The sequence below is a fragment of the Zerene cesonia genome, chromosome 17 (assembly GCF_012273895.1).
Source record: "Zerene cesonia ecotype Mississippi chromosome 17, Zerene_cesonia_1.1, whole genome shotgun sequence".
Taxonomy (NCBI): Eukaryota; Metazoa; Arthropoda; class Insecta; order Lepidoptera; family Pieridae; genus Zerene; species Zerene cesonia.
This window is the reverse complement of record NC_052118.1, coordinates 6,457,790-6,474,587: the sequence shown is the minus strand read 5'-3', so window position 1 is coordinate 6,474,587 and position 16,798 is coordinate 6,457,790. Positions and strand designations below refer to the sequence as shown.

The 16,798-nt window shown below is 31.5% G+C and overlaps 5 protein-coding genes across 6 annotated transcripts; 2 read left to right on the top strand and 3 right to left on the bottom strand.

The window, feature by feature from the left end:
* The first annotated feature begins 76 nt into the window (after window positions 1-76).
* On the top strand, window positions 77-819 carry LOC119833463 (S-phase kinase-associated protein 1). Its single transcript, XM_038357467.1, has 2 exons — window positions 77-218; window positions 307-819. Exon 2 carries the CDS (start codon window positions 307-309, stop codon window positions 793-795), a length of 489 nt encoding a protein of 162 aa, XP_038213395.1. The 5' UTR covers window positions 77-218; the 3' UTR covers window positions 796-819.
* Window positions 820-1,598: 779 nt separating this feature from the next.
* LOC119833584 lies at window positions 1,599-3,498 on the bottom strand. Its single transcript, XM_038357654.1, has 2 exons — window positions 3,162-3,498; window positions 1,599-1,830 (listed from the first exon to the last, which is right to left on the bottom strand). The coding sequence occupies exons 1-2, from the start codon at window positions 3,473-3,475 to the stop codon at window positions 1,599-1,601; spliced, it is 546 nt and encodes a 181-aa protein (XP_038213582.1). The 5' UTR covers window positions 3,476-3,498.
* A 1,217-nt stretch (window positions 3,499-4,715) lies between these two features.
* Window positions 4,716-9,794, bottom strand: LOC119833643 (mitochondrial ornithine transporter 1). Its single transcript, XM_038357740.1, has 7 exons — window positions 9,544-9,794; window positions 8,634-8,726; window positions 8,185-8,429; window positions 7,874-8,020; window positions 7,459-7,591; window positions 5,869-6,066; window positions 4,716-5,290 (listed from the first exon to the last, which is right to left on the bottom strand). The coding sequence occupies exons 2-7, from the start codon at window positions 8,701-8,703 to the stop codon at window positions 5,169-5,171; spliced, it is 915 nt and encodes a 304-aa protein (XP_038213668.1). The 5' UTR covers window positions 8,704-8,726; window positions 9,544-9,794; the 3' UTR covers window positions 4,716-5,168.
* A 674-nt stretch (window positions 9,795-10,468) lies between these two features.
* LOC119833224 (histone-lysine N-methyltransferase KMT5B) lies at window positions 10,469-15,326 on the top strand. 2 transcript variants are annotated; one of them, XM_038357148.1, is made up of 3 exons: window positions 10,469-10,727; window positions 11,039-11,368; window positions 11,462-15,326. In XM_038357148.1, exons 2-3 carry the CDS (start codon window positions 11,048-11,050, stop codon window positions 13,223-13,225), a joined length of 2,085 nt encoding a protein of 694 aa, XP_038213076.1. In that variant the 5' UTR covers window positions 10,469-10,727; window positions 11,039-11,047; the 3' UTR covers window positions 13,226-15,326. The 2 variants fall into 2 exon arrangements, with proteins under 2 accessions (XP_038213076.1, XP_038213077.1); XM_038357149.1 differs by lacking the exon at window positions 10,469-10,727 and having other exon boundaries at window positions 10,814-11,368.
* A 257-nt stretch (window positions 15,327-15,583) lies between these two features.
* Window positions 15,584-16,705, bottom strand: LOC119833226 (RING-box protein 1A). Its single transcript, XM_038357150.1, has 5 exons — window positions 16,483-16,705; window positions 16,337-16,364; window positions 16,030-16,151; window positions 15,811-15,896; window positions 15,584-15,687 (listed from the first exon to the last, which is right to left on the bottom strand). The coding sequence occupies exons 1-5, from the start codon at window positions 16,573-16,575 to the stop codon at window positions 15,675-15,677; spliced, it is 342 nt and encodes a 113-aa protein (XP_038213078.1). The 5' UTR covers window positions 16,576-16,705; the 3' UTR covers window positions 15,584-15,674.
* Window positions 16,706-16,798: the final 93 nt, after the last annotated feature.

Here is a 16,798-nt window from a genome sequence, read left to right as displayed (position 1 = left end):
ATCGATGTCAAAACATCGATGTTTTCCAGCTAAACATCGATGTTTATTCAACATCGATGAATATCGATCATCCCTAGTCAGCTTGCCATTGTACGCTCGCTCAAGTTTTGTACGGTTACACAGCTAGATAGCCATTGTTTTAGAAAATTATAAATAAGAAGCGTTTTCATTCGCTTCTAAACACCTTTTACAATCATCTTGGTTCGAAAAATAGAAAGGTAATGCTTTATTGCAAACTATTTTCAAAGAAAGATGGCGACGCATATTTATTTTAAAATAAATTTTTAAATTTTAAAACCATTTCAGATGCCAAACATAAAATTACAGTCTTCAGATAATGAGATATTTGATGTTGATGTCGAAATTGCAAAATGCTCGGTCACAATAAAGACCATGTTGGAAGATTTGGGTATGGACGATGACGAAGAAGAAGTGGTTCCTTTGCCGAATGTTAATTCTGCTATTCTGAAGAAAGTTATTCAATGGGCAACATACCATAAGGATGATCCACCTCTACCTGAAGACGACGAAAATAAAGAAAAACGTACTGATGATATTTCTTCGTGGGATGCGGATTTCTTGAAAGTTGATCAAGGCACATTGTTTGAGTTAATTTTAGCAGCTAATTATTTGGATATAAAGGGATTGTTGGACGTGACATGCAAAACTGTAGCTAATATGATCAAAGGCAAAACACCAGAGGAAATTCGGAAGACTTTTAACATTAAGAATGACTTCACTGCTGCTGAAGAGGAACAAGTGCGCAAAGAAAATGAGTGGTGTGAGGAAAAGTAATTAAAATTAGATTTTATATAAGTTTTCCTTTCGTATTTTTAAAACAGTGAACTTTGTAAATTATCTATAGGGATATACTTTTGCTTTTGACATTACTGTGTCACACTGTGTGTAAGAATATTAAAAATACATTCAGTTCATTGGAATCTAATTTAAATACAACAATGTGATTTTTGTGGATAGAAAAGGTATGAAAATATCCCATTATATTTATTTTGTTAATTTATATTAGTACCAGCTGTAATAAATTGATTTTGTCACCTTATTTTCATAGGTATAAAAATTTAAAGACAATTGTAATGTAAACCATTCTCTTATATTAATATAAGTATTTAAAACTATGTAACAAATCTTGTGGTTTTACTTTATTACATTAATTGGATAGGTAAAATAGAAAATAATTAAAAGAACTTAGAGCAGGCTGCCATTGCAGGTAAATGTTTTGTGAATCAAAATTATAAAAATAAATATATAATAAAATATTAGACGTTATACTTATCACCAAATCCACAAAACTTGGAAATATTAGAAGACCGCAAATATGTCATATTCTACATTGACTCCACATCTTCTCGGAACAGAGTTACCAACCTATCTTTTTGAATAAAGTGATGGGTAATTGGCGATAAACTTTACTTCTATATGTTAAAAAAAACACAAAGCTTTGCATTATTTAAATAAGGTATATGCTTTGTTCTTACACATAGAAATAATAATAAATAACTGAGAAAGCAAATTTTAATGCTATTATAAATTACTTAAAAAAATTACCCCTAAATAAATTACATAAAATATCATTATTATTAAACAATAGCCCGAAAAGCGGTGTCTTGAGAATGCTTATCAGATATAAAGTAATTGTCAATACATGAGAGTATAGGGCTGTTAAATTTTCTTAAATATGTTCCGCAAGATGAAGCACCAATTAAAAGTCCTATGAAAAATGATAGAAAAGCTAGAATAATTAATGCACATTGGCATCTATTCTCTTTCAATATTGCTTCCTTACAGAAGTACAAGAAATCATTCATTGATCTGAAACAAATGATTAAAACAATTAGTTTGTAATTTGTCATAATAACATTGTTCACACTCATTTTTTTATATTTTATGAGACGGTACAAATACAAAGGAGAATTATAGTGTAATTTTATATTAGACTAGCAGTTCACCCCGGCTTCGCACGTGGCACATGTGCCTATGTCACACAGTGAAGTTGCAGCTAATGGTAAAAGAATTTTATAAATCGCTCCAGGAGTTTTTAAGTTCATCCATTACAAACAAACAAAAATACAAATTCTTCCTCTTAATAATATATATTATTGTAGGACATATCAATAACTCTTACTGCTATAACGAAAATAATGTCAATTATTAAATTAATTATTTTTTAATCTACAGAAATAGCTGATATAATATATTCTGCTAATATTATAAACACGGAAAGTTTATAAGCATATATGGATGAATGATGGTTACTCCCTCAGAAAAAAACTGAACATTGGCAATGATTTAGCTTAGGTAATGGTAATGGTAAGCTCGCGGGTAAAATCGCGCGGCACAGCGAATGCAAAAATTAAAATAAAAGCTATATAGAAATTAAGATAACACAGACAAAAGTTATGACTAATATAACCGTTTGCGTGAGGGAAAAGGAAGCCAGACAGATTGGTGCCGTAACGCGTTACGTAACGAATGGGTTTGCCCTTCCATAAGAAGTTATCACTTCAAAAAGACGGATTCAATGAATGCTCTACATTGGTCCTAGCCCATGGTCAAAACAAGGCTTGTATAAAAGAATATCAAACACTGAAGCCGTACCTCTGTACAAGTTTTGTTAAAACGATTTTATTAGGTAGAGCAATAATTAGTCACTAGCATCGCGATTAAATTTACCTAAAATATTTATATTTTATGGCATAGAAATGAATGCGGCGGTGGGGCCATCTAATATTAAGTGATCATCCTCGCCCATAATCACTAGAAGCATTGATGATGTTATTGATGCTTTGACCACAGAATAATATGTACAAGTACTTTGGCGGCCTTTTAATAATAAATACGGCTAGAAAAAGGCCCTAATATCGCAATTGTAAACATCGTAGATGGATAGGTAGATCTAAAGCCTCAAAAGTTCAAATGATGGTACACATGCATGCATGGTGCTATGTGCCAGACTCGATCGAACACTTTCGCTACATCAAAACGTACTGTGACCTATGCGTTTACTCCTAACTTCTTTTGGTCTGAGAGCCTGAAGATGGGGGACAAAAACCATAAAGCTTGTGTTCGAACATCATGAGATTTTCTGATCATTGCTACTCATTATTATACAATTTTTTTATAAAAAGCAAACAATGACCTACCTGCGATAGTTATTATTGTCGCAAAAGAGTCGATCAGTTTCATTTAAAAGTCTTTGTAGTTGTTGTTGTGCTAACACAATTACAGGGCATTTTTTATGTAGAATGTTTGCAATTTCACCTTCAGAGTCATCACAGCTACATCTGGGCGCTTCGACTTCTGGTGAAATATAATCGTTTCTTGGTGAATCTGTTAAATCAACCTGGTTATCTTGCCCGTATTCTGAAAAGTCTTGAATAATGTTTGTGCGATTATTCTTAAATGATTTTCGCGAATATCTATATATATCTTGCACTTGAAAATCCTCAGTGGACATTGGCCCGCAGTTTATTCACAGGCGAATAAATTAACAAATAAATTATACTCGTATTAAAACAATGTTTATGTTTCTAAGATATGGTTTGTGACGGATCTCAAAGCGAAAAGTTTCATAATGATTCAAATTTGAAATTTCGTTTATAATGAGTATTTACTTAGCTACTGTATTGGAGAATTGTGTCCAAATTCACCGTTTCACCGTTTCAAGCAGTGATGATGTTATTCACAATTCAAAAATGATTAAACCCCCGACTGATTGATATTTTAAGTCGAAAGTCTTCACCACTGAGCCGGTTGAAACGGTGAAGGTAAACATCGCGAGGAAACCGGCATGTCCGAGAATCAAAAAGTTTGACGACATGTGACATCTGCCAACCCGCACTTGGTCAGCTGGTGGATTATGGCCTGAACTCTCATATGAGGCCTATGTCCCAGCAGTGGGAACATATATGGGTTGATAATGATGATGATGACGATGATGATGTCCAAATTACAAAATGGTTTTTTTCTAATGAATGGTTGAAGATGTCAAATGAAATTTATACATAAAACTTGAATTCATGGTTCCTACTGCTAATATAGGTCAACGCGATCAAAATGGATTAATTTAAGTAGGTACTTCTGTAACCTTTTAATTTTTAAGGTAATTTAATGTGCATACAAACAAATGAATGTGCTCAGGCTGCGCTTGCTTAGTTTATTATCCACAAAAATCACCGGTTTAATTATCATCAATCGGGTGTCAGTCTTTAGTGTCCAGACAGATGCTTATTTTTCTAAAGCGCTAATCACTGATTAATTTTACTTATTTCTTTAACCAAACATGATTGTGCTGATTCACTACACATACGTAAAAATCGTATGATGGACCCTTTGTATTAAAGAGTAACTCGCACTTGGTCGGTTTTTTTATTTATTAGGGCACTTATAATTATTTCGTTATTATTTCAAGTTTTTCGGCATTGTTGTTTAACAGTTCTTTAATTAAGTTCTTATATTATTATTAAGTTTAACAGTAAATAAACAAACGGAAACATTAGTATGTAGGTGTAGCTTTAAATCCGGTTCTGGTTATTATGGTAGCGATGAACGTCGGTAATCGGTATAGGACTCACTTCTGAACCCTTCGCAATACGGCACAAAAACAATTTACAACGCTACCGTTTAACATTAAAGGTTAAAATGAAAGTAAGGATTAATGAGCGAATAATATTGAAACACAACGGTATATAACTATAAATAATTTAATAACAACCAAGCTTTTCACAATAAAAATATGTGTTTGTACTTAAGGGGACTACAGGAGCTAAACACATGTTTTATAATGCCGTCTAATAAATGCTGCAGTAAATAAAGAAAAATGTATACTATGCTCAGGATATAATACGATAATTCGTTTAAAAGTTTACAAATATAAGACTTGAGTATTTGTTTTCAAAATTTGTAATCTTCAGGCGATTGTTCTGATTTTTATCAAATTATGCTTCAAGCAACGCAGTGACTAAATCATCATATATGGAATCAAGATGTGGATTTTTTTTCGAACAATCAAAAGGATTTTGTAAATATTATTTCAGTTTACCTACGCACACGGTCCAGACTGTTGATTCGAGACTGTCACGTTAATTGTATAAATGTGTGCGTGTGTCATTCTAGGTTTTATAGTCCCCTTAAGCACTGAATATTACATTTCAGTCACCGAATGACTGATGCATAAATTTTTTCGAATATTCATACACAACAAACAAAACAGCCGTCGCTGGAATCGTCCTCACCAATGTCGGCTTAAGGCCATTGTAGAGTGCCAAAGTACCTGAAATTTATTTGAATTACATTTTATTTATAATTATTACTTACACTGCTGAAAAGTTAATTGCAAATAATGTAAACTAATTTTCTAATAAAGTATCTATATATTCTACAGCCCACACCACATCAAATAGCTTGATGGATTTTTATAAAATTTTACATGTACATTGGAGGGATTAAGAATCGGTCGTAATCAATTTTTCATAGCCCTTAGTGACAAGGACATAACATGAGTCCGAGGCAGTAGTAATATGTTAATTATACTAATATTAATATTTTGTGTTTGGGAGTCGACCACGTTTCGGCACGAATTAGGCCTGCTCGCATCGGGAAAGTACCACACTACACATTGCGAAATAGTAGCATGCTACTGTGTTTCATTCGGTGTGAGGGGAAGCCGTAGGCCCATATCCTTTTGCTGACTTTAATTTAGTCGGCATTTGTAGACATTTAAGGTCTGCAATCGACTTTACGCCTCTGCATTTCAAGGGCGGTGGTAGCGCTTACCATCAGGCGACTCACCAGGCCTATAGCCGACGAGGACATAAAAAAAAATCAAACCTTTTTATGAAAAAAACTAACCTTCTTTGCGAATTATATCCATTCCTACTGTTAAAAACTTCTGCTTCTCATTTGAAATCTGTATACGAGATTTGATGACATCCGAGGGGAATATTACCGTCCACAAAACCATGCCTCCGACAGCGCCCGCTACCATTGTTTTCAGGAAACCAATATCATCTTTAGATTGACCTGGCTTCGCTAACAGAGCCCTAGTACCTGAAATCAAATACCTTACCCCTTAAAAACGTTCAAGCTAATTACGAAGAGTTAAGGCTAAGAGTAAATTCTGCTGCTGTTTGCTGGTTTGTTGCGTTTGTTATGATTTTTGTCAGTAGAAGAATAAAAAGCTTAAGAAAATCTTCACCCGGTTGAGAAAATCTTCACGTGCTTGACAGTTCCCACCAAAACTAGACGTCTGTCGGGTCAGCTAGTTAATACGCCGGTGCTACATTAGCATTTAGCGGGCTACGGCGAATTGTGTTTTCACAATTTCAAAACACAATTCACAGTCATCAGTTTGGTCGGGTAGATCGGTAATCAAACTTTTTCTTGGGATGAACAAAAAAAAAACAAAAACAATTGCATCTATATATATAAAAAGTGTGTTTTTATGTGACCGTTACTATTTATATTTTTTTTTTTGCTACTACACTATTCCAAGAACTTGTTTCATTTGCTTTCCTGCCAGGTAACCTGGCAGAGCTGGCAACAGCAACAACAAACGATATCCTTTTCTGTAATATTGTTCCACTTTTTTTTTTGTTTAAGTTTGTGCAATAAGGTACATATTATAAATAAATTAATAAATAGGTAATATCCAAATAAGAAACAGCCATTTCGAAAGTGTAGAATTTTTTATATAGGAGAGGTACTTAAATATATTTTTCCATGTTAGAAAAAGTAACTAAAGACTTTCTTTCTATGTTCAATGCTGAACTATAACACAATAATACACAATCTGAAACAACAAAGATATCTAGCTATATGTTTATCTTTTGTTTACGATAGCAACAGTAGTATTTGCTATTGAAGAATGTAGAAGGCATGGATTGATTTATTGATAATGTGCCATAAGATAAGGCTCTTTTTGTGAGCCATTTATATTATCGTTCCACACATTCCCATCATAAATTCCACATTTTCGATACACATGAGATAAATAGATTAGACATAGACTCCAAATCAAACCAAAGGAATCTGGTACAGTTGGGTAATTAAAATAATTGTATATATTACAAAACTTTATTCTAACACTAGAGTAATAAAAGTAAAGCATATGTCTTTTATCTAATAGTTGTTATCTGATACAAGATTTGAATGGACAGATTGCTTAATCTTTGTAATGAGTGCATATTTTATTTGATTAGTAATAAAGTAGAGAGTGCATACTTATAATAGAGCTATATTTTATAACTGTCATGTGTAATGTCTGTCAACACTACATGCACTTTAATTTAATTTAAAATCCCTATATTATAAATGTGAAACTGACTCGTATTTATCTGACTATCTGTCTCTTGTTGCTATACCTATACAAAAAATTTTGAAGAAATCGTTTCAAGATAGACTACACCCTTTTTTAAGGAGAACAATAAATGTAGTAATTACCTTCATATCCACCGAAGAAAAAGAAGTAGCCAGGCATTTCTCTCATAATAGTTGGTACCAATCCTCTGAACAGACCCTGAATCCCATATTGTCTAAATATCTGCTGTGTTAATTGCAATGGCGTAATTTTCATCTGTAAAAGAAATGGAATAAGTCTTTATACTTAATTTTTCAATAAAAAATTACTCAACAAATAACATCATGATATATGGTATATTATTTTACATTTTACAACATAGGAAAAAAGATGGAAAATTTAAAGGATGCTAGATAAAAAATTATATTATCAAGAACTATTAATTTAATAATATTCAATCAAAATCTCATTCTCATATATAATATTGGTATACATTTATATATGTGGTTATTATTCAGAATATTGTATGTATTTGGAATACCCAAAGAGGCATCATACAGCTGTTTGTGAGCCCTGCACATTAACTTCTCTCATTGCCTGGAGCTGACACTTGATTAACTCTGTTGGACATAGAGTGAATGATGAAAAAAATGCTGCTAAGAATCCTGCTGATGCATTTCCCATAGTTGATAATTGGTCTACTTTCTAAAACAAAAAAAAAAACAAACAAAATTTACATCACAATGTTACTTTTGTAAACAAGTTAAACAAATTGCTTAAAACAATTTTTTTTATAACATTTAGCTAATTGCTTCAGATTAACAGATTTGTTTGAAGTATTATTCTATAACTGTATATGCAATAACTACCTCTGTGCCTGTCATCTTGCAGACCAACTTTTGGCAATAACCATATGCTGCAAATAGAACAGAGTTCTCTGCAACATTAGCCATGATAGCTGGAGTTGTGCCGGCATACAGCCCTCTGACAAAACCATCATTTCTCAAAGTTTGTCTGAGACAGTCAACCATTCCTTTGTACAAATGGGGAAATGTTTGCATTTTAACTTTAACTGTATCTAATGGCTGACCGACATAGACAACAGCTACTCCTCCTAAAATTTACAAATAAACATTATTTTATATCTGATTATTGTTGGGATGTCTATGCTCTATCAGCCGAAACTTTTTACTGAACTTTAATGGTGGTTTAAACTGGGCATTATTTGTTGTAATATTTACATACTATTGATTCAAAGTATCACCAAGAGTATTGTAATAAACTATTTTGCCACAAAACACCAAAATTATTTACAAACCTAGTGATCCAGCTGTGAAGTCAATCAAACCACTTTTAAGATTGTTCCCAGATGTTGATGAATGAGCCATTTTTATTCCTTATTGTTATATTGCTGTAGAAAATTATGGTTAATATAAAAATTATTAACAATTCACATGCAAATACATATTTTGTTTCTAACCTCTCTCAAAAGTTTAATATAATTCAATAACATGTTGATAAAGAGTTACACTAATATTAAGATTAAGTTGATGAATTTAAACTATAATTACATTTGATTCAGTTAAAATAAATTGAATGGAATTCAAATAACAAAATTTAAATGTGTGTCTCGAAGTATAAGAAATAGATATTAAGCAGATGCTACTTATAGAGTATGATGAATTTAAACTATAATTACATTTGATTCAGTTAAAATAAATTAAATGGAATTCAAATAACAAAATTTAAATGTGTGTCTCGAAGTATAAGAAATAGATATTAAGCAGATGCTACTTATAGAGTATAGACATATTAATGATCTAATCAAACATTATATTATTATAAATATAGAATGCTAATTATGCATTATGCAGTTAAATTTCAGATAAAGAAACAAAGAATTTTCTTCAAATTTTAGGAATGTTGTGCAAGAAATAATTTAAGTATGATTTCATATTCAATAGTTATACAACAAAAAAACAGTAATAAATGACAATACAGTTTATATTCTGTTTATATTTCTGTTTACACAAAGTTGATCATAACTTCATCAATTATTTCTCTTTCTTTAATTATTTGCAATACTCATTTACTTCGTCGTCCATAATTGATTGGTGAGTAAGTTTATATGAAGTTGTGTAATTAAAATTAAAAATAACCTTCATTCCAAACAACTGCATAAATTTATGCATAATTTAACTTTTCTTATACAGTGATACAAAACTTACCTAATAATTATATTTATTTCTATATCTTCATAAAATAACCACGTTTATTTGTTAACTTCGAGCTCCCTCACAATAATGTTTCTGCTTAGAAGTGAGAAGTGGAGGAACGTAAAGGGGCCGGAGGCCAATGGTAGATAAGTCTTATCTAAGAAATTACACACAGTACTAAAATGTTAAATAGTTTATATGTTTATCATAATCACTCTTCGCAGTACTCGGTAGTTGGTACAAATTTTAAATTTGTATGTAAGTACCGCGATGATCCATGTCAATAAATGACACTGACAAATGACAATTGACAATATGAATTTTAAATGAGTTGCCTTGCATAATATTTTAACGGTTCGGATAGAAGCTTTTCTTAGCTACAATTCATTATAAACACATATGTGTGTTGAATTTAATCAAACGACCTTAATCGTAGCCATCTTTCTCAACTCAAAAATCCTCCATATAAAGCCCAACTGAAAATATACTTAAATAGTTTGTAATCGTTCATTTTCGTTTAAACAATTGCTATAAGTCGGTATATAATGAACATTCAATCTAACACAGATACAACAACATAATCTTTTAAAAACCATTAGAATTTTTTGAAATTTAGTAAATACGTGCGCTATTTACACAGAAATGTTTTCTTGAGCTTAAATTAATCTTATTATAATTTAAAACAGTCTGGCTCTTAAAATTAAATTTAATTTAATCATAAGCAAGTTTATTGCCATGTGTATGAATTTCGTTTTGAAAACTGTAACTGTGCATTTACGGAGAAAATCTAAAAATGTTATTCATTACAGTATACATTCCAACAACAAGTTTTGATTTTGAAATAACACATTTCCTTGATTATTTTTAAACAATAAAATTAGGACAAATGTTTTCAAAATTAATCACATATATGCATTTATGGAGTTACCACTTGCGTATTGTAAATGCTATCATTATATGAATGAAGTGAACGAAAACATGGTTGTTTTTCAGAGTTCTTTTGAGTTTTTCAGTTAAAAAACAGATTTATTCTTGTTTATATAATGAAGCAAAATAAACAGTTAAAAACTTTCTTTTTTTGATTTTGTAAGAAAACCAAAATAACCTTATTCTCAAATAGTTGCATCGCGAAGTGTTATGTTAATGGATTTATTGATGGATATAATCATGATATTTAAGTAATTTTAATAAGTTAAGTGAGTGTCTCTCAATAAAGAATTTGTGCTTCTTTATTGTGTTTTATGTATATTTCATTTCATCTTAATAATACAATAAATAATTAAGAAAGATATTTGACGTGTCGGATTTTGTGTTTGATGCTCGGCCGCCATGTTTGTGCTTTTATAATTTTGTTTTTCTCAAAAAGGCCTAATTTCCATAAATGTGTTGTATTATTCCTCTATAATGTATAAGCTAATTTGTGACTTAAAGATTATCAACCGTAATAGTTAAGTCCGTAGTAGAAATTTCCTTTTCGATTTCTTTCAAACTTGGCGTCTTTGTTTAGGTGTTCAGAATGGTTGTTGGATCAACTTCATATCCAGGGAGGCAAGCGCTCCACAAGATGCAGCCAATGGGTATGACACCTCGCGAGCTGTCCGAGTATGATGATTTGGCAACGGCGCTCATAGTGGACCCATACCTTGGTTTTACAACACATAAAATGAATATTCGTTATAGGCCTTTGAAAACGAATAAAGAAGAATTAAAGAACATTATCAAGGAGTTCATTCAAACACAAGATTATAATAAGGCATATTCGAAATTAGCTAATGGGGAGTGGATGCCAAGGCACTTTAGTAAAAATAAACACCAACAGAATAAATTAAGAGAACATGTTAGTATTTAAAACATTTAATGAAAACTTTATAATGTATTACTTTTATCAAATAAAACTCATTTTAATGTATCTTACTTTATACTTTTCCAGATATATCGCTACTTAAGGATATTTGATAAGAAAGCTGGCTTTGTTATTGAACCTTGCTATAGGTATTCAATGGAGGGGCGTGTAGGAGCTAAAATTTCTACGACTAAGAAATTTTACAAGCATGAGAGAATAGATTTTTTAGTTGGTTGTATAGCTGAAATGACAGAAGAAGAAGAAAAGCAACTGTTACATCCAGGAAAAAATGATTTTTCAGTAATGTATAGTTGCCGAAAAAATTGTGCACAGTTGTGGTTAGGTCCTGCTGCTTACATTAACCATGATTGTAGGCCCACTTGCACATTTGAAGCAACTGATCGAGGCAAAGCATTTGTTAGAGTTTTGAGGGATATTGAAGTTGGTGAAGAGATAACTTGTTATTATGGAGAAGACTTTTTTGGAAATGGAAATTGTTACTGTGAATGTGAGACTTGCGAAAGAAGGGGTAAAGGTGCATTTTCTGTTCAGAATGCACACAATGATGAACAAGCTACAAGGTATAGGTTTAGAGAAACTGACAATAGAATTAATAGAACTAAAGCAAAACTTATACAAAAATCCATAAATAGTAAAAATAATGAAAAACCTCGAATAGCCAGTCGACAAGTATCTAACATTGTATCCCCATTAAGTATGAAAGAAATGAAGCAAAAGGGTTTGACAAAGTATGATGCTGAACTTTTAATTGCACAAGGCTGCATTGCTGATGTAGTAGATGGTTCAGAACAAAAAGACACTCAAGGCAGTAGGGAATCATCTGTATCTAGCAGAAGTGAGAGATTGAGACGGCGTAGAGATAGTGGTCGAGCAATAAATGGAACAACAGCTCACACTGCTACATCTCAAAGTCAGAATTCATTTTCTCGATGTTGTAGTATAACTAGTTCACGCAGCAGTAATGATTCTCACTCTGGTATAGTTTTAAGAAGTCATAAACGTCTGATAGATACAGGATCTCAATCAACCTGTTCCAAAACCAGAAGCAATTCTAAAAGCAGCACAGAGGCTAAGATTTCAACAAATCATATGGCTCCTAAAACTGAACCTGATTTGCCTACATTAGAAGAAAACAAGCACATAAAAGTTGAACCTTTAGATAATCAAAAGATGGAATGTGAGACGGAAACAAATCCTGTGAATGTTTGCAAAGCTGAGCCTATAGGACTAGAGAGTGAATGTGATACTAAGGAATCTCTACTAGAAAAAAGTGAAGCATGCACTCCAGTGAAAATAGATGATTCTGATGTCGGGGAAAAAGTTGAAACAAATGACTGTAGCAAAGATGAAGAGTGTGTTAAAAGTGAAATGTGTGACTTTAGAGAAAATGTTAAACCAATTGATTCTAATGATAATAATAGTAACAAACATCGAAAACCGGATGTATTAAATATAAATAGGACTGATGAAATAAAAAAGGAGTCAGAGTCTGGCCCTCCATGGATTGCAAGTAATGCAGATAAGAGCAGTGACTGTCCATGTACTCCTCCACGAAGAGGTTTAAAATTGACCCTGCGTGTGAAGAGAAGCCCAGTTGTAGAGGAAGTAATGGATTGTGGTAGTACAACAGAACAGCCTGAATATGAAGTATTGCGACTGGAGGGTGTTGACCCAGAAACGGCGCGGCGAATTAAGAAACGACGTCGGTCCAAAGAACGACATCGTAAACATAGTCCTATCCGTCCTCTGCCTCCTATGAAACGCTTAAGGTTAATATTTGGAAATGAAAGTCGTACTATTGACTTACCCACTGCCATCACGGCAGACTGACAGCCTCAACTACCTTATTGTTATATTTCCACCGCTTTATATTCAATTATTAGTTTAATTATCTCAACTGACTAGGATTATGTTACATAGTATTTATTTAATGTGAGGTTTGGACTCAAATGTGTGATAGGCATTATTTATTATTATTTTAATTCCATAAAATATGTTACTGATAAAATCATCACTCATTGACACAAAATTTTTATGCAACAGCATGTATTTGAAAATATGTTGAAGTTGTTATTACAAATTATAATCCTTTATTTTGAGTGTAGCTATGATTGTCACTTAAGTCCTAGTTGTGAAATGGCTGGCCATAGACCACAGAGCTGTTAAGATGATACTTTATATTCCATCAACTAAGAAGTTACAAATAACCAGTTTTCTATTGTATTACTCATTCACTTCATTCCATAAACACATACATTATAGTAACATTTTTCTGAATGTTATGATCAAATTAAATATTTGTAGTGGATTAGATCATGTAAATTAAAGTATTTTGTATAAAATAATGTTAATGAATGCAACTTAGCATTGTAAAATTGTCGGAATTACTTCTTTTCAATTAGGTCCTGGTTTATTCTCCATACTGATCAAATAAATAATTAGTGTTTCTTTCTTATATAAGACACCAGTGCAGGGTATATAAATGTGTACATATATGTATAGTTATTGTTTTATTTAAAAATTAACATATTTGGACATTAGCTGAATATTTTATTATAATGACATTTTAAACTCACAAAATTGGATGTTGTGATGGTTGATTGTTAAAGAGTTATTTTAGTATCTAGATTTTGAAGTGACCAGGACCAAATAATTTGTTTGTCGCAAATCAAAAATTTTAATATCTTGTAATTCCGACCGTAAATGTAAATAATGAATAGCAAACTGCATTATAAATAAATGTTCAAGTAAATGGTGCGCTAGGAAAAAATAAGCAACTTCACTGAATCCATAGCACCAAGTTTAAAAGTATGTAGTTATTTTTAAATGACATTGTTCGTTTTTTTATAGATCATTCCAATAACAAAGCTATATTTGCAGATCATAGAACATCTCAAACACTTCACGATTTATGTTTAATAACTGACTGACAACTTATATTGATTTTAACTTTAAAGCAATTAAATGACTATAATTATGTCAATAAGTTGGATTGGTAACAAATATTATAAATGTTGCCTTTGTGGACAATATTTGTTTTATATATGAAATTAATTTGACACTGAAAAATTCGTAAACAACATATTTTAGAACGGCTCTTGACTATTTATGGCGTATTAGTTCAAATTATTTAATAAGTTCTTTGTACACATTTGACTTGACTGTTTGCGATGGCTCAGTAATCTAATCAATATTTTCCTCTCGATACGTCTTTGTCGCATTCAGCTTAATCACGCGCTGTATGCTAAGTATACTTGCCAATTGATGTAATAACACTTAAATACTATTTCATCTTATCGGTGTTATAAGAACACTTGACTTGTCAGTGATGCTGGACTCGTTAACAATCTTTGAAGCTGCTATGCATTTCCTGGCAAAGCAAACATTTTATACATCTTATCTGTCAGCTTCAGTAATTGTACAAATTTTTACGTTTTATTGAGTTTTAAGATTGTCTTAATGTTGATATAACTATCACATTACAGAGAAAAGCTCCTGTAAGGGTGGGTATCTTTTATCAAGAAAAATAATTTAGAAAGGCCGCAAATATAACTTCCTCTTTTATTACATAATGTTTCTGTTGATTTAATAAAATAGATGATTTTAAAACTCCTGTGATGCGCATCATTTACAATAAAATTTAATTGTTGGCAATGTATAAATGTAAATTCTATTAGCTAGTGGTAAACTTAAATGGAATTAGCTTTTGTGATATTCCCTAAAGGAATAGAATAATTATATAAGAAATCAATTGTAATCAATTGCTACTTGGCAACAGGAGAGCAATTATTTTATAGGACATTACTTTCATTAATATGTAATTAAATGCCTCAAATCCCAATGTATTGTGATTTTTTTTTCGGATGGAATGGCAATAGTATTAAGTGTTTACATTCAACTGCCTTAACTGTGATTTTCATCAATAAAAAGTGTTGTTTTAGACATTGTCACATGTCTGTGTATTATTAAGGGTAGAAATTAACCTGGAACAATGTTTGGTGCACACAGCTGCAGGAACCTAATATAATTATAGATATGTAATTATTTATCAGTCTGGATGTGTAAGTGTACAGAGTTATGTACTTTAAAAATAAATATTACGTATCAGGCTGAATATTTGCTATTTTTTATTCACCAATAACATTTTTATTTTATTACAATTTAGTTTTACAAGCAATAATGAGATTGTTGTACTTGAAGTAAATTTATTGGAATCTTAATGCATTATGACATGTTCATTAGTGTTAAAAAGTGGTTTCTTCTGACATTCTTGAGGTTGTTAATGTCCATACCTGAAAAACAAAATATTTTATCAATGGTAAATTTTGAGAAAGAGCTAAGTGTAGAAGTATGAAGAAATTATTCTTAAGAGTATATAAAAAAAACATTTTTCAATTATTAAGCAGTATACTTACTTTTGGAACTCCCATTCTCTGTTGTCTAATGGGCAAACTTGTCTTGTTTTGAGCCAGCGAGAGATGCAGTGAAAATGGAATGCATGCTGAAATATAAAATTTCATTAGAACCAATATTTTTAATACACCTATTCAAAGATATTTTGAGTTAAACAAATATTTATGAACATATAAATTATAAATATAAAGAAACAAAAAATAAAAACAACAATTGCTTACATTACACACTCCCCAAGCAACTGTACATTCTTCACTGGTGGCAGATGCTTGGTTTGCTTGACACTCTATGCAAAGATCCATTATGTGGTTTCGGCAAATAGCACAGTTGTCCACCACAATATCTAAAACAAAACATAATCTTCACAAAATGCTTCATGACAAGCTCGGTTAAACTGAAAAAGTACTTATGACATTTTGAAATTCTAAATTAATGCCCTAAAGCAATAAAACGAAGTTATTACACATTCTTTGTTTTACTGTCATAATATTGTAGGTTATGATTGTTTATATACACTCATATACATACCCCATGCCCACAGAGCGACGGCATTCCACTGAAAAATAAATGAAATCGGGTGATTGAATTCAATACAAATTTTTACAAGAATTATACACCAATAAATATTATTTTATGTACAATAAGAAAGGATGAGTTAGCGTAAATGGATAAACCTTTTTCACTTCGAATCTTTTTTTATCTCCTTTACCACTGCTGGAAGACGCCATTTCGACTTCTTCTTCGTCGACATCCATTGCCGATGCCATAATTATTTGCTGATTACCTTACTTTTTTGTCAAAAATTATAAAAATTGTTATGAACTGCGATTTTCTGTAATTTTTTTGTGCAGTTGACGCCTGACGGATAATGAATGACAATGACAGTTGACGTTAAGAAAAGACCAAAGACAGTAGAATTTCATGATAAGGTTTGGTTAATCTATTCTATCTATGTAGGTAGATAACTCAGTTTCACTATGATTACTAAAT